Raw genomic sequence first — 20,453 nt, 5'->3', positions numbered from 1 at the left:
CATGATTTAGATGCATTGTCAATTCTCAACTATTCATATAGTTTAGAATTTAGCGTCTAAAATATGATTTTCCCTAACTTCAAACTAGAAACTTCGAAAGTCGAAAAGTTAATAGTTTTGTGTTGTCAAGCTTTTTTGTTCATCTTTCTTATTGAGTTACCTTTAGTTCGAAATATTAGACCGCCATATCTGCTTATCCTCCAGGAGCACCTGAGATCCCCTCCCTTTTATGAAGCTTTAAAGAGCATCAATCATATAATGATAGAAATAATCTGTTATATGTTAATTATACTATTTTACATCCATGTATTGTCTGTTTCACCTTCATTAACACATGTATTCAATAACAAAAAGTAACATTTTTATATCATGACTTTTTTCTGTACCATATTCATTGAAAATTTAAAATGGAACTCCTATAAAGTGCATTTCTTTTTGGAACGTTATGTGTGTCTTTTTCGTGATATATATTTCTTCCTTTTCTTTTTAAGTGTCCCAAACCAATAACATGTTTTCTAGTTGATTTGTTTAAAGTTAATTTTGATTTGTTAAGATGCCAGAAGTATTGTATTTTTAACTGCTGAGTGAACTAGCTTATGCCATGGATTAAACTTGAAATATCCTTCTAGTACACGTTCAGCTGCGTTGATTAAAGTTCGTAGCTTGTCGATTTCTTTTGTTAAAACTTTACAACAGTCAGCGCTTAGACTACGACGAACGCAAGGTTATGAAGATATTGCTAATAAGAGTGGAAACCTAACGAGTAAACACAGATAAGCATCTTAGGGTCAACCAACGTTTAACACCAACAATGAGCTATACCCTACACCGCATGAAGAGCTCTTACTTTCATTTTGTAACAGAATCACTATTACATAAAACAGTTGTAACATTTCCCTTTTCAGCTAAACATAATTTACGCCCCAGCATGGACAACATTAACAAAAGAAAATCTTAAACAGTAAATATAGTCACAGTGAACACATTTAAGCGATCTCTTAAATTTGGATCAAATTTGCTTGCTAAGATATCTTTATTTTAACACTGAACACATAAAATACATAAAAACAAGGATAAATCTACATAAGGCTAGCTCTTATTGCATAGGAAAGTGAGAATACTTTCGTGCATCATTTTTATGTATACAATTGATAGGAATTATATTGTTTTATTCGTAAAAGCACTTAGGAATGATATTGTTTTATTCCTATAAGCACTATCTTTAGTTATAATAACCATAAACAAGTGGGAGGTTTAGCTAGCTATAAAACTAGGTTTAACCTATTATTTTCTTCGGAAAATGTTTGTAGCAAGTCGGTAATATGGCAGTTGTTTTTCACTTGATCCGTTGATTGATAGCCTTTGATTTTGTCAGTTTTCATGAAATTCCTCCCTTTTTTAATTTGACTTGAAGTTCGATATTTTTGTTATACTTTTTTACTCAATATATTTCTTTATGTGTCCGCGATTGTATTTTCCTCCTTTCTTTTTGTTATAATGTTTGTTATTTACACACAATATAACCAAGAGCAAATTATGATAGTATTGCTAAGGTCTTGTTGTAAATTCAGAAATTATTTCGAGGTTTTCATTAATGCGAATAATTCGACTGGATAATATCGCAATAATTAGAACTCGCATTCTTATATTTGATCCATACATCGGTATGCAGATTGTCCTGAAATATCAATGATTAATCTCGTTAATTGTCCATTCTTCAAAAATCGCAATAATAAATGCACGCAATAGTTTCTTAATTTGCAGTATATAAAAATAAGAAGATTGTATGATTGCTAATGAGACAAAAGAGGGACGAAAGATACCAGAGGGACAGTCAAACTCATAGATCGAAAACAAACTGACAACGCCATGGCCAAAAATAAAAAGACAAACAGACAAATAATAGTACAGATGACACAACATAGAAAACCAAAGACTAAGCAACACGAACCCCACCAAAAACTGGGGGTGATCTCAGGTCCTCCGGAAGGGAAAGCAGATCCTGCTCCACATGTGGCACCAGTCGTGTTGCTTATGTTATTACAAATCCGGTAAATAGTCTAATTCGGTAAGTCACATTCGTGAAAAGGGAGGGTATTGTAGTCACGACATAAGAAACATATCCAATATCATCTGTGAAACGGTTATTCCATAACGGTTAACCAACTCGTGATTGCGTCCGTAAAATTTACGAAGGGATGACTTCAGCTTCACCATTTGGAACTCTAAGTTTAATAGCTTCCTTGTGAGCAGCAATTCTCTATCCAGGAAATCGTGATAGGAAACACAAGCCTGGGAATATCGTATCAATTTTGGAGATGTATACTCCGTATGCAGGTGCTCCTGGAATGTTGCTACATAGAAATGGAAAGTTCACAATTGGGAAGCTGAAATCATCTCTTTTGTCGTAAAGTTTTGTTTTCAACCGACCCTCATTGTCAATTTCAAGATGCAAGTCAAGATATGAGGCAGACTTAACTGTATATGTAGTATCCTTTATCTCTAGTTCGATGGGATAGATTCGTTCATAGTCACCAAATTTTGTATTATTTAGTGAGAGAACATCATCTATATAGCGGAACTAAGAGTTAAAGGATATTGCTAACTTCTTATCTTTCTTCCTAAAAAGTTTCTGTATGAAGTCAGCCTCATAATAATAAAGAAACAAGTCGGCAAGAAGAGGGGCACAATTGGTTCCCATTGGAATTCCGACAGTCTGTTGAAAAACACGTCCTCCAAACGTAACAAATATGCTGTCAATCAAGAAATCAAGCATCTTGATAATGTCAGTTTCAGAGAATTTTTTGTTTGAATCAGAGTGATACTTTACAAAGTAGGATGTATCCCTCCCAAAGACAAGATACTTGTATCTACGTTCGCCATTCTTTTTAATGAAACAATATTTCCTCCAAACGTAACAAATATATTGTCAATCAAGAAATCAAGCATCTTGATAATGTCAGTTTCAGAGAATTTTTTGTTTGAATCAGAGTGATTCTTTACAAAGTAGGATGTATCCCTCCAAAAGAAGAGATACTTGTATCTACGTACGCCATTCTTTTTAATGAAACAAAGTAATACCAACTCTTTCAATTTGTCTTTTAGTTTTGAATTGGGAATACTTGTGTAAAGTGTAGAAAAGTCAAATGTTTTAATACTATTGCAAAATGAGTCTTAGATTGTATGTACTCAAAAAGATCTTTGGAATTTTTTAGTATCCACATCTGATTCACGCCACCTCTAGAATAGGCAGTTTCACAATAACTTTGGAGCCCGGCTTTGATTGCTGATAAAATAGATGTTAATAATTTAGAAAGAGGTTTCGTGGAGCACTTGGAAGACCCAGCAATATACCGTTGTTTGTAAGGAAACTTATGTAGTTTAGGTATCCAATTCAGTGATGGAAGATCCAGTTCTTCATCTTTGGTTGAAATTCCAAAGGAACATAGAACAGACCTATGATTATCTATGATTTCCTCTTTGGTAAGTGTCGTGAGGGTATATGTTGAGTTTCCAAGTGAATTGTCAATACCTAATTCATTTATCAAGCAGTCTATGTAATGATATTTACACACAAAAACGATGTTGTTTGGGGCTTTATCTGCGGGGACAACAACATATTTGTCATGAGATAACTCTCCACCAGAGAATAAATGTAGAAGAAGATAACAACTATAGGTCACCGTACGGTCTTCAACAATGAACAAAACCAATACCGCATAGTAAGGTATAAAGGACCCCGAAATGACAAATGTAAATCAATTCAAAATTTAAAGTATTAATATAACAAATTAATAATAATTACAACATTTTGAGTTCAGACTATATTGATATAAAACTGTCCAGGGAAATTAAGAGAAACCGTTTGTTTCCGTTGCCTTCCAATCCGTTTTATACTTTATTTAATTAAGATCTATTTGATATAACAACAAAAACATTTTGTTAATAAAGTAATCGCAAGACTCGTTATGTAAATGAAAAAATAATATTGTATAACAATAGCTATCATATTTAACTGTAATACTTCTGGTCATTTTCGATATTTTGAAGAAAGTAAATATGAAAATTCATAGTTCAACATCTGTGTGGAGATTCATTGAAACATACGTTGTCAATCAAGTTCATGTTGTATCGAAACTTTATTTCATACATAATTTACCCACATCAAATTTAGAAGTACTGAAATTCATTTTCATTTATAACAATATGTATATGTATCTTCCATATTCATAACTGTCTGTTTGGTCGCGCGCTCGCCTCGACAGTAACCCCTCAAAGGTGATCGGGGGAATAGAAATATGGTCACTATTGGTCTTGTACCGATCGACAGTTTAACCATTGCCAAAGTGGGGAGTCCGTTTGGTTGTGCGGGATGTACAAGAACGCAGTCCCGTCCGGTCAGAGTGGGGACGTTAAATCCGATGCCTCTTGTATAGAGAATGCCATGCTCTCTACACGTTAATTGTGCATGAAATATTTGCCACTGGACGTTAAGCAACCACCTTCCAATCAATCGGCAGTACCGTAACTTGAATTTTATTTCTGATGAGGCAAATGATTTGAATCTTTTCAGTCAAAGCCTCACCTTGGTTAAAAGACGTCAATGTCAATAGATTGAAAATATGAATCGCAAAATAGGTGTAGGTGATCATATTCTTGATAGGTCACACAGTGGCAAAAAGATCCTATCTATAAAAAATCCAGATTTGTGGAATTTCATCATGAAATGATATTTCTAGTGCGCATTAAATCAATATACTTCAATGAAACTGCTGGTAAAAGGTTTAATTCTCAGAATTCAGTTACAGACAGGTCCTGATCAAAACAAAAATAATTTACAGAATTATATGTATGACCTCCTCTAAAATGCTTTTGTACAGATTTGAGGATATTAAGTTTAAGATCCACTATGTCTTTCAACTTTAAACGTTTAGCTATTGTCAAAATGTATGGATGATAATAACTGGGTAAACTATGAAGTCTTGCTTATATTAATCAAGATAGAAGAGCACTACACAAAATGTAGGAATGACAAGTGTCTTTGGAAACTTTGTCCACCAAAAGTATCAAGTTCGTTTTCAAAAATAAATCAAGCATCATATCAGTTTCAGTTATGAACTATTGTTTGAATCAGTTTTTTGCGAGGCATACTTTGTCTGTTACTTAAAAAAGATATTTGCATCCACCTTGTTCATTTTATGAAAGAAAGATTTCAAGACGTTAATAACGAGGAATGAGTGAGTAAAGAGTAAAGCAGTCAACGTTTTAAACCGTCGTCACTCAGTATACTTTATACTATGACGTATATGGTATATAATTCTCTTTATCTCTCTTTTTTAATGGTCAAAACTTTGGTGAGGCAGTTGCCTCATTGCGTCAATGAAAGCTACACCACTGCTCGAGAAATCTTGGGCTCGATCCTCGCCCGTTTCAAATCGAAGATTGGCTGCCTCTATGCCAGTACGTAATATTTAGGTGTAAGAGCAAAGATTGGTCGGTCTGGGGTAAAAATCATGTGTTCGGGTAGGATGACATGTCTGGTTCATATTCATCTTTGTTCTTAATATGCATATGTAAAATACATTTGCAACGAACTCTTATATATATGGCCATACATCCTATTAATACTTATATTATGTTGTTCAATGTTACTTACCTTACACATTTCCGCTAGTGATTTATTCAGTGAAACGAATTCGGTGACTCCCTTTTAATTGTTTATCAATAAAATGGATAAAATACTATAAGTTAATTTACTTCAAGGGATATACAAAAAAATAGCCGGGAAATGTCTTTTGTATTTGGACTCCGATAGCATTCCCGTTAAACAAATTGATACAGAACAATCCCTAATCGAACGCACCTTAATTCTAAAAAAACTATATATATTGGGATCTTTTTATCAATACATTTTATAATAATTGAAAAATACTTTTTGTTTAGAAATTAAATGGAAGCGATAGTTTTATCTCAATTTTAAACTTTTATAAAGAAACAGATTCTGACAAACTCGGCTTTCGATATTTCCGAAATTGTCAGAAAAATATCCTTCTAAGTATTTTCCCCGCAACAAATATAATAAAAAGATAGATAAACTATAAAGAAAGACGGAAAAAAAAGTATAATGGGGCGTTCATCTGCAAAGTATATTTAAAAAATAATTGTCAGAATCAAAACCATGAAAGATAACTCAAATCGACGTATGATAGGTATGGGATACGTGTATGTCTGTGAAAATAAAGGCGGGAATCTGGAAAACCAATTGATGAATAAAAATGCAAGATTTCTATAATTTTTCGTCATGATAAAATTATTTTATATGAACGAAAATTCCAGTGTGTGATTTTAATAATCTTGGAATACTTTGTTTAAACTTGAGCGACGTATTTAATCAAATTCAATGGTTGGTAATAACCAGTCCCATTAGGTCCGTAGGTCGAGTTAGGTATGTCATTTTATTCGAAATCTCTAATAGGAAAATTGAAGGTTTTTTGTGGTACAATTCCTAGGTATAATAAGAAATAGACCTAATGGTTTTTGGAATAACCTGTGTTATATATTCAATTAAATAAATGCAGTCGACATATTTTTAGTGAAATTACATCCTCCATATAGCTTATTAAAATTATTTATCTATACTAGTTGAATATCTTTATATTATGTTAAACTGATGATATTTTGTGCTGAAACGTTTTATCTATGGAGTAATTTTGATATATTGTTTCGTCTTAAAGACTTTTGTGTAGTTTACTGTTTCTTTCAGATATTTGTTATGGAGGTACGTTTGAATCTTTTTTTACAAATGCATTCATTAAGAGTGGGATATGTCAAAAGCACCAATGTCTAAAACAAGATGCCCAGCATGTGTGTCAGGAGAATAATGCAACACACGTTAAACTTGATTCTCCTCAGAAGAACAAGGCAGTACAGATTTATCTTAGATCGAAAGGTCAGAATTAACTTGATATCAAATTTGATATTGTTTTATGCAGATAGATTGATAATGAAACCTATCGATGTCATTGAAATGGTAGATATAGAATTGTATAATCATGGTTTATAGACGAGTTGATTATTGCCAGCTGTCAAATGGTGCTGATGACTTTTCTTAACCCGTTTCTGCATAACCTGTTACTCGACATTAAATATCGGTTCAGAGGTCACAAAACATATAGGTTAGATAAAGTTGCGTGCTTGCAGTTTAATAATAAATGTGTCACGTGAAACACAAGTTGAATCACAGTCTTAGTAATTGCTCCTTGTGGCAACAGCTTTTAAAACTTATTCTCAAAAAAATAGATATACATGTTTATTTTTGTAAGAATTTTATTCTGTATTTATTGAAATATTTCAACTCCATGTTACCATCATTTAGAAATGGACTTATTACACACAGAGAGATTCACTTTGTTGATTTGTCACGCTAGTTTCAAATGTTTATATTTATACACAACATTTTAACTGGAACCTTTGCAGATGTACACGAGCTGCACATCAATTTTTATTTATATTACAATTTTGTTGACTGTAAGATTGCGGAATATGTTGTGGATATGGCAGTTGGCGTTAACATTCTCATATATTCACTGCTGGACATGTCTCACAAGTACATTAATTATGACTTAGTATAGTGAAATGGATAGCTTTTTTGTTTTTATTCATATTAGCTCGAGTGCAATTATAGTCGTTCATAAAGTTTTCATTTAATGAATAAACAATGTGTAGTAGTATATGTAATATACAAGAACCGTTCGTCATTAAACATAACTTATATGGATAATATGGGATCGATCGTCGGTCATAGTCGATTAATTGGTCGACTCGTTGTCTATTGCTGCGAACGGATGGATACGGTTTTAAAAGATATGGGTGAAGTCATACAATAGTTTTGAACAGTTCTATGGTTAAAATGGTATACATTTATTTGTCCAAGACAGGTCAGTTTATTGTACATTTTTATTTTCTGAGAGCAATCTGAATGTCGTTCATATAAATTGCCTATTTGAATAGTTACTAAAAAAAATGCTCATATTCATTGGTTGATTATTGAAACATACAATTTCATTATTGATTTTACAAGAAACAGCTTATACAGTTTCAATGCAATTAATGAGTGTAACATATTTGGATACTCATATTCAATAATTTCGAAAATTTATTATTCTCTCGTTTGATTATCGTTGGTATGCACCTTTAAAAATTATTTACTGTTGACTAATTACATCTTAATTTATTCAGTTCTATTCGAGCCTTTACTGTTTGGTACGTGCACATATCTACAATTTGAGTAAGAGACTAAACTCATTACAATTATTGAATACATTCGTAATATATCATCTCGGTATGTCATACATATACATATTGAAATGTTAATATTATATATTCTTTCTAATCGTTTACATGTTTACTGTAATCCCATGGAGGAGAAGTGTTTTACATTATTTAGATTTTGAATACGATGTAAGATATGGAACTATGAAACAGAGAAGTTGCATCAGGTTGTATACTATAGTTTTGTTCCACGTTCCTTAAAAAATTACTATACCATATGGGAACTACTTGCTAAACTTTTTCGGAATAAGCACGTCCTGTAGTCATATACTATTTGTAAGCATTTACCCTTAACGTTTATTAAGTTCTTATCATACTATGGCTTAGCCGGAATAACACTCTACAGCATATGTTCGGATCTTAGCTACTAGTTAATATTAACTCAATTTCACATAAACATTCTAATTATGTACAGCTCATTTTATACATATTTTGTTATCATTTACGGTTCATATACGCATGACATTTCACAATTATTTTTTTTTTATACTTTCCTCTTCATGTAAATATTCCGTCGCCTGCGGACTTTCTCACACACAACATTATTCTCCTCAAAACATCACAACTATAAAGACCGTTATAATACACAGACATAAGTAAATAATAATACTTCTGCAATGATGAGTGAGAAAAGATAAACACAGCTGCAGCATAACTATTCCCGAAGTCTACCTCAGTTCATTAAATAATATACCTAGAATCAATTCTCAACACCTGCAATTGACCTGATCAATTTAATTTTGTCTTGGACAATTACATTTGATTTTATGAATTTCATATTAACATTGATGTTTTTATTATTATGCTAGGTTCTTTAGGTGTTGCCTACTTCACTGCTGACGAATATTGCTTCCTAGTGCCTACTGGTGGCAGAATATTACAGTCGACGGCTTTTTGTAACCGTCATGACTATAAACCTAGATAAATATGTAAAAAGTCACTGCCATAGCAGCACTATTTCACTGTTTTTTATTACTACAGAGATAGACTCAAGAAGACACACATAACCACACCCTCTAAACAGCAGGCTAAAGGAGTTTTGTGTAAAATGAGTTTCGTGTTAAATTGGTATAATATATTCTCTTGGTCTTCGGGGTTAGCTTTGCTTGTTAATTAAATGTCGATATTGAAATTATGCAATGACCTTTCTACAATTCATGATGCATTTTATGATTCGTCATCTGGTGATGCTATGCAAATTCAAAAGGCTTTGTCATACCACAAAACTAATGTGCTAACTCAGTCTGAATGTATCTCTTCAAATTGATCAACTGGTAAACTATTCCAAAACAATGCTTAAGTGAAAGGTTATTAAATAGAGCAAAGCAAGTGTACGGGAATGAAAATCAGTTTTCCATTCATTTCAAGTGACTGTTTATTGGAAGAAAAAGCATAATGTTTTAAAACATATTTAATCTAAGGAATATGGGTTAAAAAAAATTTACTTGGATATGAAAACTTCTTTGATATAATGTGTTTTAGCTTTTGATTTTGCCATTTGATAAAGGACTTTATGTTTTGAATTTTCCTTGGAGTTCGGCATTTTTGCTATTATTTTTTTCTTTTATAGTGACATTCCATATTCAAATTAGTGTAATGCTTTATTCTGTAAAAACAAGTTATTATTTACTTGTAATTTGGATATTCTTTATGTGTAATGTACAGCAGAATAAATGAAATGTAATCTGTATGTCATATACAGCATTGATTGTGTCCCTTTAATATAATATTTTCAAGTTATTTTCAACATTTTCACAAATTTATGTTTTCCTTTAAGAACATATGGTAATAGTTAGATAGCCATAGAAATTTTTTTTACAACACATTACTTATAAAATATCATTAGGATGGAAGTCCAAAGATCTAAATAATACTTTTGTAACTAGTATTCCTTATAACTAGGCACTCACAATGACTAATTGCTTTTGTCATAAGAGATGTCAATCACATGATTCGTATTATAAGAATAATTTTTATTACACTGCATTAGCTGCTTCATACTAACAACTTTTAATCTAAGAAAAAAGCTCAGGCATTTAACCAGTTCATCATGTGTCGAAATGAATTCAAACTGCAATTTGGTAAAGCATTTTTTCAAATTGTTATTGTGAAAGGAAGAAGTCTTTTCAATATGTACAGTAATCAGATTGTAATTTTCTGGTAGCAGGTTATAAGTAGATTGTGGTTGGAATATTTTAATAATCCATGCCTTCTTAAAATACTGATATCCTTATATAGCTTTTAGAAGATACTTTATCAGTTAAATGCCTTTACATTTCAAGCTGTTTCTTTATAACATCACTGTTTATCAAGTACAAGTAGGGGACACCGTATATTTCTGGTGAGTATATCTATGAACATTAAAACATTCACCGACATAGAAAGCTAAACCACTCTTAATGTAAGAAAAAAAACAAAGTACCATCTGAACAAAACATTTTGTTGCTGAAATGGTTGCAAATTTACAATAATAGCTTTACTAGTGTTGATGAAAAACAAGACAGTTGAGCATGGTTAAACCAAATCAAAATCAAAAGACGAAGAGTAATCTAGTCTATTTTAGGCCTTGGGGTATATTCAAACTCTCAAAAGTTGATAAATCGCAAATTTATTAGAAAATTAATCTGATACGGCAAATCTAAAAATGATTCAAAGTTTAACAAGAAGATTGAATCTAGCTATCAGTTTTCCAACTGTCTTATATATGCTCCATATCAACGGAGGAGTGCTATAATCACACGTCACCATACACTTTTTTAAATAAATGCCCTACTTTCACAAATAGAGGAAATATTACTATCACAACGGAGGTCAAGCCATGCAAAAGATTGTTCGATTGTTCTAAAAAAATATTGTATACAATCGGCATTTCCTGTACCATCATTTGATGCATCGTCAGGCTGTCCTGGACCCCAATTTGTATACGTTATGTTCTGACCAGATATCCATTCGAATTGTCCTTCATTTAATACGTCACTCCCGCCAATCCACCATCGTTGCACTGACGTCATGTCTACAAGAAAAAAAAACTATTATGATAAAAAGCTAAAAAAATAGCATATTCTTCTTCGTTAAAAACCTTCTTTTTTATTTCAAAAAATGATTTAAAAACAAAAACAGTATTCTGTCATCATTTAAAGAATCAACTCTGATCGAACTATGTCTGCTCTTTTATTATAGGGCTATTGTGTATAAATATAATGAAATGAATTACTTTTGTAAAGGAAGATAATTCAATCTGTTAATTAGCATTACCGTATACTTTTGTCAAAAACAGCAGAAAATCAAGGTTACAATTCACAGGCTATTATACTCAGTATGAAACTTTGTTCATGTTTTTGTCCATTGGAAATAAATCGGTCTTTCAAAATGAACTTACCGTGTATTTTATTTAAATATAACAGGAACAGCTTGTCTTTGAATTTATTGTCTACTACAATTAGGTCACCAGCCTCGTCTTGACATCTTGTTCGCGAGTAAGACCAAGAAAATCTTTCCGTCGTGGTAATGTAGAACTTTAGACACACGTCTAATTCCCATGCATATTCGTAGCCATCATATAAACAAGTTTTAACCTCTGTAAATGAAATGAGTACATTTTCTTTCAAGTTATCTCAGTGTGTAGAATAGATTTTATTTACACTACAAATTTATTGACATCCAAACTCATAAGTCGAGGGAACATGACAACGCTATGGTCAACATTGAAAGGCGACAAAACGACAAGCAAGTTCACAAAACGCTACACAGAAATCGGAAGGCTGATTGATCCACACCAAAACTGATTGTTAGTAAACTTTATTATTTTTATTTTGCACTACTAACTTAGATGATTTGACTGTATTTCTACTTCATCAGTGAGAACAGTTTAATTTGATAAAATAAATTGCAATTGGATCAACATTTTGAGTGAAATGCAATATGTGGAGAGGAGCACTTATTAGAAAAATAATGTTTCAGTACCAACTATATTGTCACTTGTTAAAATCAATCGAAAACTTGTTTCATTGTAGAACAAGTGAACATGCTGTAGTTTCTAACTGACAACATGTTTGAATTGCCTGTTGATCAAATTTTTAATCAAATAATGGATTGAGCTCTTTTCTGTTAATTGATATATTTGTGCTTTTGTATAACACTGTTGAGATATCTACAAACCAAGATAGATCAACAATTCATTTGAATTTTTATATAAATAAAATTCGTAAACATAGACATCAATATACTCTCTTTGCCTGCATATTAAATATATATTTTGCTTAGATATATAAGAGCATGGTACTCAAATTTATCACACGCAATAGAAAAAACATACTGCAAGACTACTTAACAAATGATTTTAAGGGACTGTTCAGGCTTTTATTATGTCTCAGACTTTTCATATACATACTATTTCTAGATAGGTAAAATGAGAATTGGGTGGCAAGTAATTTGTATGGCAGTTGTTTATAGTAAAAATGGAACGAGACTAAGTAAGCATCTCCTGCTATGTATCACTCACCTCACAAATTCCACTCTCATTCAGAGGGGAATATGACACAATTGGTAAATTAACAGATCAGACTGCAAAAAATGATGTTAGCGAGTTGACCAACTCGTAATGGCGACCGTAATTATAAAAGTAAAATAACAAAAAATACCGAACTATGAGGAAATTTCAAAACGGAAACGCCCTAATCAAATGGCAAAATCTAGTTTTATAGCTAGCTAAACCTCTCACTTGCATGACAGTCGAATAAAATTCCATTATATTGACAAAAATGTAATGTAGATTTCAAATCAGGAGCACAACACCATTAATGAAGTCAGTATAGTGTGAATGTAACGTCTTAATTGAAATGTGTAAGTTGACAGTTTAAAAATTGATATCATCACGTTTGTAATACATGATACAGTTTGAACGCGTTTATTCGTGTCAATATCGAGGAAAAGATCAGGATATGCAGCAGACTTTCTAGTTCTTGTAGTATCCTTAATATCAAGTTCAAAGAGATGAAAGCACTCACTTAAATGTTGGTAATTTATTGACAGGACATCATCAATATATTTGAAAGTGAAATTTAAGAACTTGTAGGATGCCTTTTCTTTTTGTCTTTGAGAAGCTACTGTATGAATTCGCCTTCATGTCGATACCAAAAAACAATTTGACCACTAGAGGTGCACACTTAGTACCCATTTGAATACCGTCTGTCAATTCATCAAATATGTTTTCGATGAAGAGGTCCAGCATTTTGATCATATCATTTTCGGTGTATTAGCTTTCGAAGCCAGTCTTGTTCTTCACATAATACGATTTTTCATGACCTTAAACAAGGAATTTGTATCTTCGATTCCTACTTTTGTAGAAATAAACTGTTTGATGAGTCGATGCCTTTGGTTTTTCAATTGATCATCGGGAAAGTAGGGTAAAGCGTAAAATAGTCCAAAAATTTGATATTACTGCTAAATTGTAAAGATTGTTATTAAAAATCAAGACCGTTGTGTTCACGCCAGAAAAGTTACCACATATTTTTCTTGGTCGAGATATTTAGTTGCATCCTGGTCTGGGATAGTTTAGCTGGTATGTACATACCGATGTAATAGCTACATTTTCATTCCTTCAATTTTACACGTTCCAAAACCATACAAAGACCACAATTTATGAAAAACTTTGTAACGTTTCTCTTGTTCGCATTTATGGCATAATTTGCCATCAGAAGCAAATCGTTAATAACTAGAGGTCGAGTCAGGTTCATTTGGTATATTTCATATTTTTGAAATACCAAAATTACATGATGATGTAGTTTTTGTGACACGTTGAGAGAATTTTTTGGTAAGAATTTATTTTGATCCAAAACTCAAAACAGTGGATTATAAATTCCATCAATTGAGAAATTAGATTTTCAATATGTTACTTCCGGTCCTCTTGAGGCATAAATAATCTTTCACAGTTGCATAATAAAAGCGTACATTTAAAATTTCCAAAATAATTTGCAAATCTATATATAGAATAACATGACGAAAGTTTGCAAATCTAAAGCACACGATACAAAGAATTTACAAAAGTTAAAGTCATGTCAATTTCGTTCGGTTCAAAAGGAACCATTTTAAAAATATGTAAATCAGGTGACGCCTGCGTTGAGCTTGGATGCAACTTACGTGACACGTTGGGAGAATTTGTTTGTTTAATTTATTTTGATTTAAACTCGAAACCGGGATAATACATTCAAAACCTGAGACAATCGATTGAAGACAGTTGTTTATGTATACATGCTATTTCACACTTGCGTAATAAAAACGCAAGATTTGATTTTTTCAAAATCGTATATTTATTTATTTATTGTTATATAATTATATACGCCATATTATTTGAATATGTAATTCTAGTAGAAAAGACATTATCGAACTCTTTGAAGCTTTTTTGTTTTTTAATACATAATACTACGAGTTATAAAATCCTAGACTCTTTTAATACCTTGGACAACGTGTATTCTATCTTTTCTTTTTGTCTTTGGATAGGTTAGTGTCATTAGGTAAATGTGGGAAATATTGTATTCTACTGTAAGATTTTTTTCCTTGAAACGAAAAGGAAAAGGGAAATAAATCGTAACAAAATCTACTATATATTCGGGTTAAAATAAGCATTGTTCATAAAAGTAAAATAACAGAAATATCGAACTCCAAGGAAAATTCAAATCGGAAAGTCGCTTATCAAATAGCGAAATCAAAAGCGTAAACACATCAAACGAATGGAAAACAACTGTCATATTCCTGACTTGGTACAGGCATTTCCTTATGCAGAAAATGGTGAATCAAACCTGGTTTTATAGCTAGCTTAACCTCTTACTTGTATGACGGTCGCATTGAATTCCATTATATTGACAACAATGTGTGAACAAAACAAACAAACATAATACTGTAAACCGGGAAATTTTCGCGCTGTCTTTATTTCGCGATTTATTACCACAATCCAAATTCGCTCCGTTTTGAATTCGCGATTTCCATGTGACCTATATAAATATTTTCATAAATAATTAAGAAGGTGAACAGCTTTACATGTATCGTAAATCAAGTGATAAAATCAATCAGAATTTTTTTTTCTGTTCATTAATGTTAAAGGAGATTAAAAGTTGTGTCATGTTTGCTTGTAAAAACACATACACAATAAAAGAAAAGAAGACCTAATCAAATAATATGCTGTCAGGATTCATTCTAATTAATCGTTCGTTTGATCTGATTAATCTTTGTAGAAGTTTCAAGAGGTAGTACTTTTAAAACTGATTGACAGGTATCATTTACATATTTGTAACAAGTGTTGTTTACATAACAATATCCGTAATGTCCGTAATGTCCACTTGCTTGAGATGTCTTCCATGTTGATAAGATAAACTTGAGTAAAGTCATGATTTCTAACATTGTTTTTTATTTAGAAATACAGTTATGATTTTAGGTATAGATCTGTCGTCTGTAAAATCGGTATTATGCAGTGGTCTTCTACATATCCTATTCATATACGCACATGTATGGTTTTCATCTTATGAATAGAGTTTCCTTGAATTTTTCGAGGTCGTTTTATTTTCGCGTTTCAATTCTTACCGCGAAAATTTCCCTGTTTACAGTAGGTAAAAACGTCAAAAAATAGGGGTACAGCAGTCGTGTTATAATCTAATCACTATAAAGACAAACAAATATATCATCAAAGAAAAACGAAATGGTAAAAAGATTTTTTACGCACATAACAGTGTTCTATGATTCAAATCAGAATGACGCTTGATACATTGAACCGTTGCCATTCACATACCAAACCGATCCTCATGACCAATATGACTTTCACAACTTTGGCTTTCACACTTGGGTACGCAGTACCATTTTACTGTTCTTTTCTTCGAGCTACGATTATGGGCTTCATTAGTCACTGAACTAATTCTAGCACAATTTTTTGGAATACTTATAACATTAATTTAAAGAATTGTTCAAGAAGAATATGAACTGAGCTGCTGTCAACAATATATTTAAGTGGGTATTAGTTTGAGAACTAGATTCAAACTAGATCAATTTAGGAATAAGTACCCTTAATGATCATCTGTACAAATATGAACTTATGGAAAACGCGCATTGTGTCCAGGTGACTGTATTGATAGGACTTACAACCATTTTATTTATTGCGTTCAATCACCAACTACCCTTCTACTAGGAATTAAAAAAACTTATTTTTCATGATTAACATATTTCACAGTTGTGAGATCTATACCGTAGCTACTACAGGAATATTTTGTTAGAAAGTAGTGACGAAATGACTGGTGATTCTGATTTTTAACTACAAATGTTTATAAATATATATATATACATAACTACTCTAAATGCGGAACCAAATTTTTGTTCTTCCCTAGTCGGGATTAAAACTCATATATAAAATTGAGAATGGAAATGGGGAATGTGTCAAAGAGACAACAACCCGACCACAGAACAGACAACAGCAGAAGGCCACCAACAGGTCTTCAATGCAGCGAGAAATTCCCGCACCCGGAGGCGTCCTTCAGCTGGCCCCTAAACAAATATATATACTAGTTCAGTGATAATGAACGCCATACTAAACTCCAAATTGTACACAAGAAACTAAAATTAAAAATAATACAAGACTGACAAAGGCTAGAGGCTCCTGACTTGGGACAGGCGCAAAAATGCGGCGGGGTTAAACATGTTTATGAGATCTCAACCCTCCCCCTATACCTCTAGCCAATGTAGAAAAGTTAACGCATAACAATACGCACATTAAAATTCAGTTCAAGAGAAGTCCGAGTCTGATGTCAGAAGATGTAACCAAAGAAAATAAACAAAATGACAATAATACATAAATAACAACAGACTACTAGCAGTTAACTGACATGCCAGCTCCAGACTTCAATTAAACTGATTGAAAGATTATGTCTTCATCATATATATTCTTTTGCGATAAGATATAGAAAATGTTTTACAATAATTATAGAATAACTAATCGAAGAATTCAAATATCGAAAAATATTCAACGAGTGACCGAACAACACATTAATTCACGAATGCGCGTAGCGCATGAGTTAATTATCAGTGTTGTTCGGTCACGAGTTGAATATTTTTCGATATTTGAATTCTTTGATTAGTTATTCTTTTTATTACATTGGCAAATTGCTTTTTTTAATGAAATTAATGTAGAAAATGTAAGGAACTATATCTTTTTTCTACGCATTCACAATTTGTTTTGATCCGACGTTATCCACGTCTTGACAACGCTTATTGTTGTATGACGTCAGAGAGTGAAATAACCACGTTTATTTCCCATGTGAAATTATCGGTTTTTATTTGACTGGGAAATCAATGTAATTCAGTGCTACCAATGTAATAATAAGTTTTAACACGCTTGTTAGTTGTGTTAGTCTAAGAGAAAAGGGGACTAATGTAAAGTTTACATATTCATGTATTGTCTTGTATATGTCGTCTTGTCCTATGTTGAAATAAGACAATTACAATTTAAATTGTGAATTTATAAATATGGCGCTCGACACAGTGCATGCATTGTTGTCACGATATCGCTGAAGCAGGGGTTCGAATCCTGCTGAGAAAGATACAAAAACATTTGCAACACATAGTTGCAGATTTAACATTGTTGGGCTTAATTTGAGACGAAGCATATATAAATTATGGTATTAGCCCTGTATAACCAAGGGTTATCGGATAGAGAACGTTTGTCTTAAGGTTTTAAATGTTATAATCAAATTAAATTTTGATATAACGGCATGGTAATTTCAGTATCACCTTTTACGACAGACAAATTATAGCTGATCTGAAAGGTATACCATCTTACTGCCACTTTACATCATGAAATGTGGTACAATTCTTAATAAAGCCAACAAGGAATGGGATATTACTCTACAAGCAAAAGTATATTTTAATGAAGTCTTTTTGATTGGGTGGTCTAGGGCGCTGGACAGAGTGCAGGTGGTGTTGCAAAGATGTCACAGAAATAGGAGTTCGATCCCGCTGAGGGACTAACAAAAATATGTTGTATATTTAAATGATGGTGTTAGTCCTATATAACCACGTGTTACCGATGGAGAACGTCTGTCCTAAAGTTGTCTTATGCTTAGAAGTATAATATAGATATAAATATTTGATGTGGCGGCATTGTAATTTACATTTTTGGGATATTATTACAATATCTTCGTATATTACCATCTTATAATAGTACTGTTGTTAAAGCGTTTAAACCCACTGTATTTTTATGCACCTGTCCTAAGTCAGGAGCCTGTTGTTCATTAGTTGTCGTTTGTTAGTTTGGTTCATAGGTGTTTCTCGTTTCTCGTTTTTCATTTAGATTAGACCGTCGGTTTTTTTCTGTTTGAATTGTTTTACACTAGTCATGTCGGGGCCCTTTATAACTTGCTGTTCGGTGTGAGCCAATGCTCAGTGTTGAAGGCCGTACTTTGACCTATAATTGTTAACATCGTCTAGAATAGGCGATATTGCGCATATAAGGAAAAAATATAAAAAATTGCGCAACAGTATTAGTAAAAGATGGTAATATACGAAGATGATGTTATAAAATCGTGTTGACAAAATTTCGGCTGAACAAATATAATCTGTCAATAATTTTAACAATACTGTCACTATTTTCACAAACCATGACAATTTTAAGTAAGTCCTTGACAATTTAGTTAAACTTACTATCAACCGAATGCGAAGAGTGTTTGTTTTTTTTTAAGAAAGGAACTTTTTGTTCACATTTACTAATGTTTGACCTTGATATACAAAAGAACTTTCTTAGAATATAGCTCTTGGTTTGAGGTTGTTCTTGTTTCACCGCTATTTCAAATTTACATCCACTCCGGTGTCTGAACGTGTTTAGTTTAAAAGAGGGATGAAAGATACCAGATGGACAGTCAAACTCAAAGATCGAAAAAAAAACTGACAACGCCATGGCCAAAAATAAAAAGACAAACAGACATAAATAATAGTACAGATGACACAACATAGAAAACTAAAGTCTAAGCAACACGAACCCCACCAAAAACTTGGGGTGATCTCAGGTGCTCCGGAAGGGTAAGCAGATCCTGCTCAATATGTGGCATCCGTCGTTAATGTGTTCAATTAGAATATTTATTTCAGACTGATTTTCATGTTGTTTTTTTTTTGGTCAAGCTACATTTCTATTGAAGGCATTTTGACGTGTAATGTTGCTGGTGTATATGATTATCATCTACTATCTGGTTTGGAATTAAATCACTTATTTCATACTATTTTTATTTAATGTTGTTTTAATACGGCAAAAGAGAGGCGAAAGATACCAGAGGGACATTCAGACTCATAAGTAGAAAATAAACTGACAACGCCAAGGCTAAAAAAGAAAAAGACAAACAGACAAACAATAGTACACAAATTAAAACACAACATAGAAAAACTAAAGACTAAGCAACACGAACCCCATCCAAAACTGGGGTGATCTTTCTGACACTTGCATTGGTACAACATTTGTCTTACTTTATCAAAAGTTGACTTAGATTACAGAAAACTGTTACTTTAACTGACTTGAAGTGTACATATTTGTATACTTCTTCATTTATCTATTGAGATTTACAATTGTGCATTTATTTATTACCTTTTGTTCTATAATAAATACCAGACAGCTCTGTATGAATTGAATAATTATCAGTCTGATTGTGAACCGTTGTGCATCGACTTGTTGACTGGTTGTAATAAATGGCATCACAGAACTCTTCAGAGTCACACACAAAAGCGCATTCTATCAGGCCTAGTGCAGTTATACTTTTGCCGATGCTTCCCTGTACAGGATTAACATCAAGTTCAGGAATGTTAACCATGAATTTTTCTGCTCTACCTGAAAACAGTAATGAAATCATTAAAGCCAATGTTTAGAGTATTTGTTTAAAGATTGGATAATATTTACCTACTTTGACGTTCTACTCCTGAGCTTAAGGAATCCTAATGGAAAATTAGTTGGAATGATTGTTCAGCCTTTTAATTCAAAAATATTTTATGCTTTTTTCTTAATTGGCCTTGTTGGTATGTATTATCTTTATAACACAAAAACAGCAACAAATGCATCATCATTTTTAGAATAGTTGTTCAAAGGTTGGAAAATAATTACTTGA

General features: G+C 32.3%; 2 protein-coding genes across 9 annotated transcripts in view; one reads left to right on the top strand and one right to left on the bottom strand.

The window, feature by feature from the left end:
- The window catches only part of LOC127731028 (cytochrome P450 20A1-like), a 249,664-nt gene that overhangs the window by 142,856 nt on the left and 86,355 nt on the right, over positions 1 to 20,453 (top strand). The gene's annotated exons all lie outside the window — the stretch shown is intronic.
- LOC127731032 (macrophage mannose receptor 1-like) lies at positions 10,968 to 20,165 on the bottom strand. Its single transcript, XM_052239808.1, has 3 exons — positions 19,940 to 20,165; positions 11,711 to 11,908; positions 10,968 to 11,344 (listed from the first exon to the last, which is right to left on the bottom strand). Exons 1-3 carry the CDS (start codon positions 20,160 to 20,162, stop codon positions 11,088 to 11,090), a joined length of 678 nt encoding a protein of 225 aa, XP_052095768.1. The 5' UTR covers positions 20,163 to 20,165; the 3' UTR covers positions 10,968 to 11,087.

This window comes from Mytilus californianus, unplaced genomic scaffold (assembly GCF_021869535.1).
Source record: "Mytilus californianus isolate M0D057914Y unplaced genomic scaffold, xbMytCali1.0.p SCAF_2, whole genome shotgun sequence".
Lineage (NCBI taxonomy): Eukaryota > Metazoa > Mollusca > Bivalvia > Mytilida > Mytilidae > Mytilus > Mytilus californianus.
The sequence above is the reverse complement of the archived record's forward strand: the minus strand, read 5'-3'. Positions and strand labels throughout refer to the sequence as shown.

Bases quoted from the DNA above. Each gene is read 5' to 3' on its own strand.
- LOC127731032 (XM_052239808.1), bottom strand. From the start codon at position 20,162: ATGGTTAACATTCCTGAACTTGATGTTAATCCTGTACAGGGAAGCATC. The intron at 11,909-19,939 runs GTAATAAATAAA...TTTCATTTACAG, and splicing joins TATTTATTATAGAACAAAAG to AGGTTAAAACTTGTTTATAT. The intron at 11,345-11,710 runs GTAAGTTCATTT...TTTTTCTTGTAG, and splicing joins ATATTTAAATAAAATACACG to ACATGACGTCAGTGCAACGA.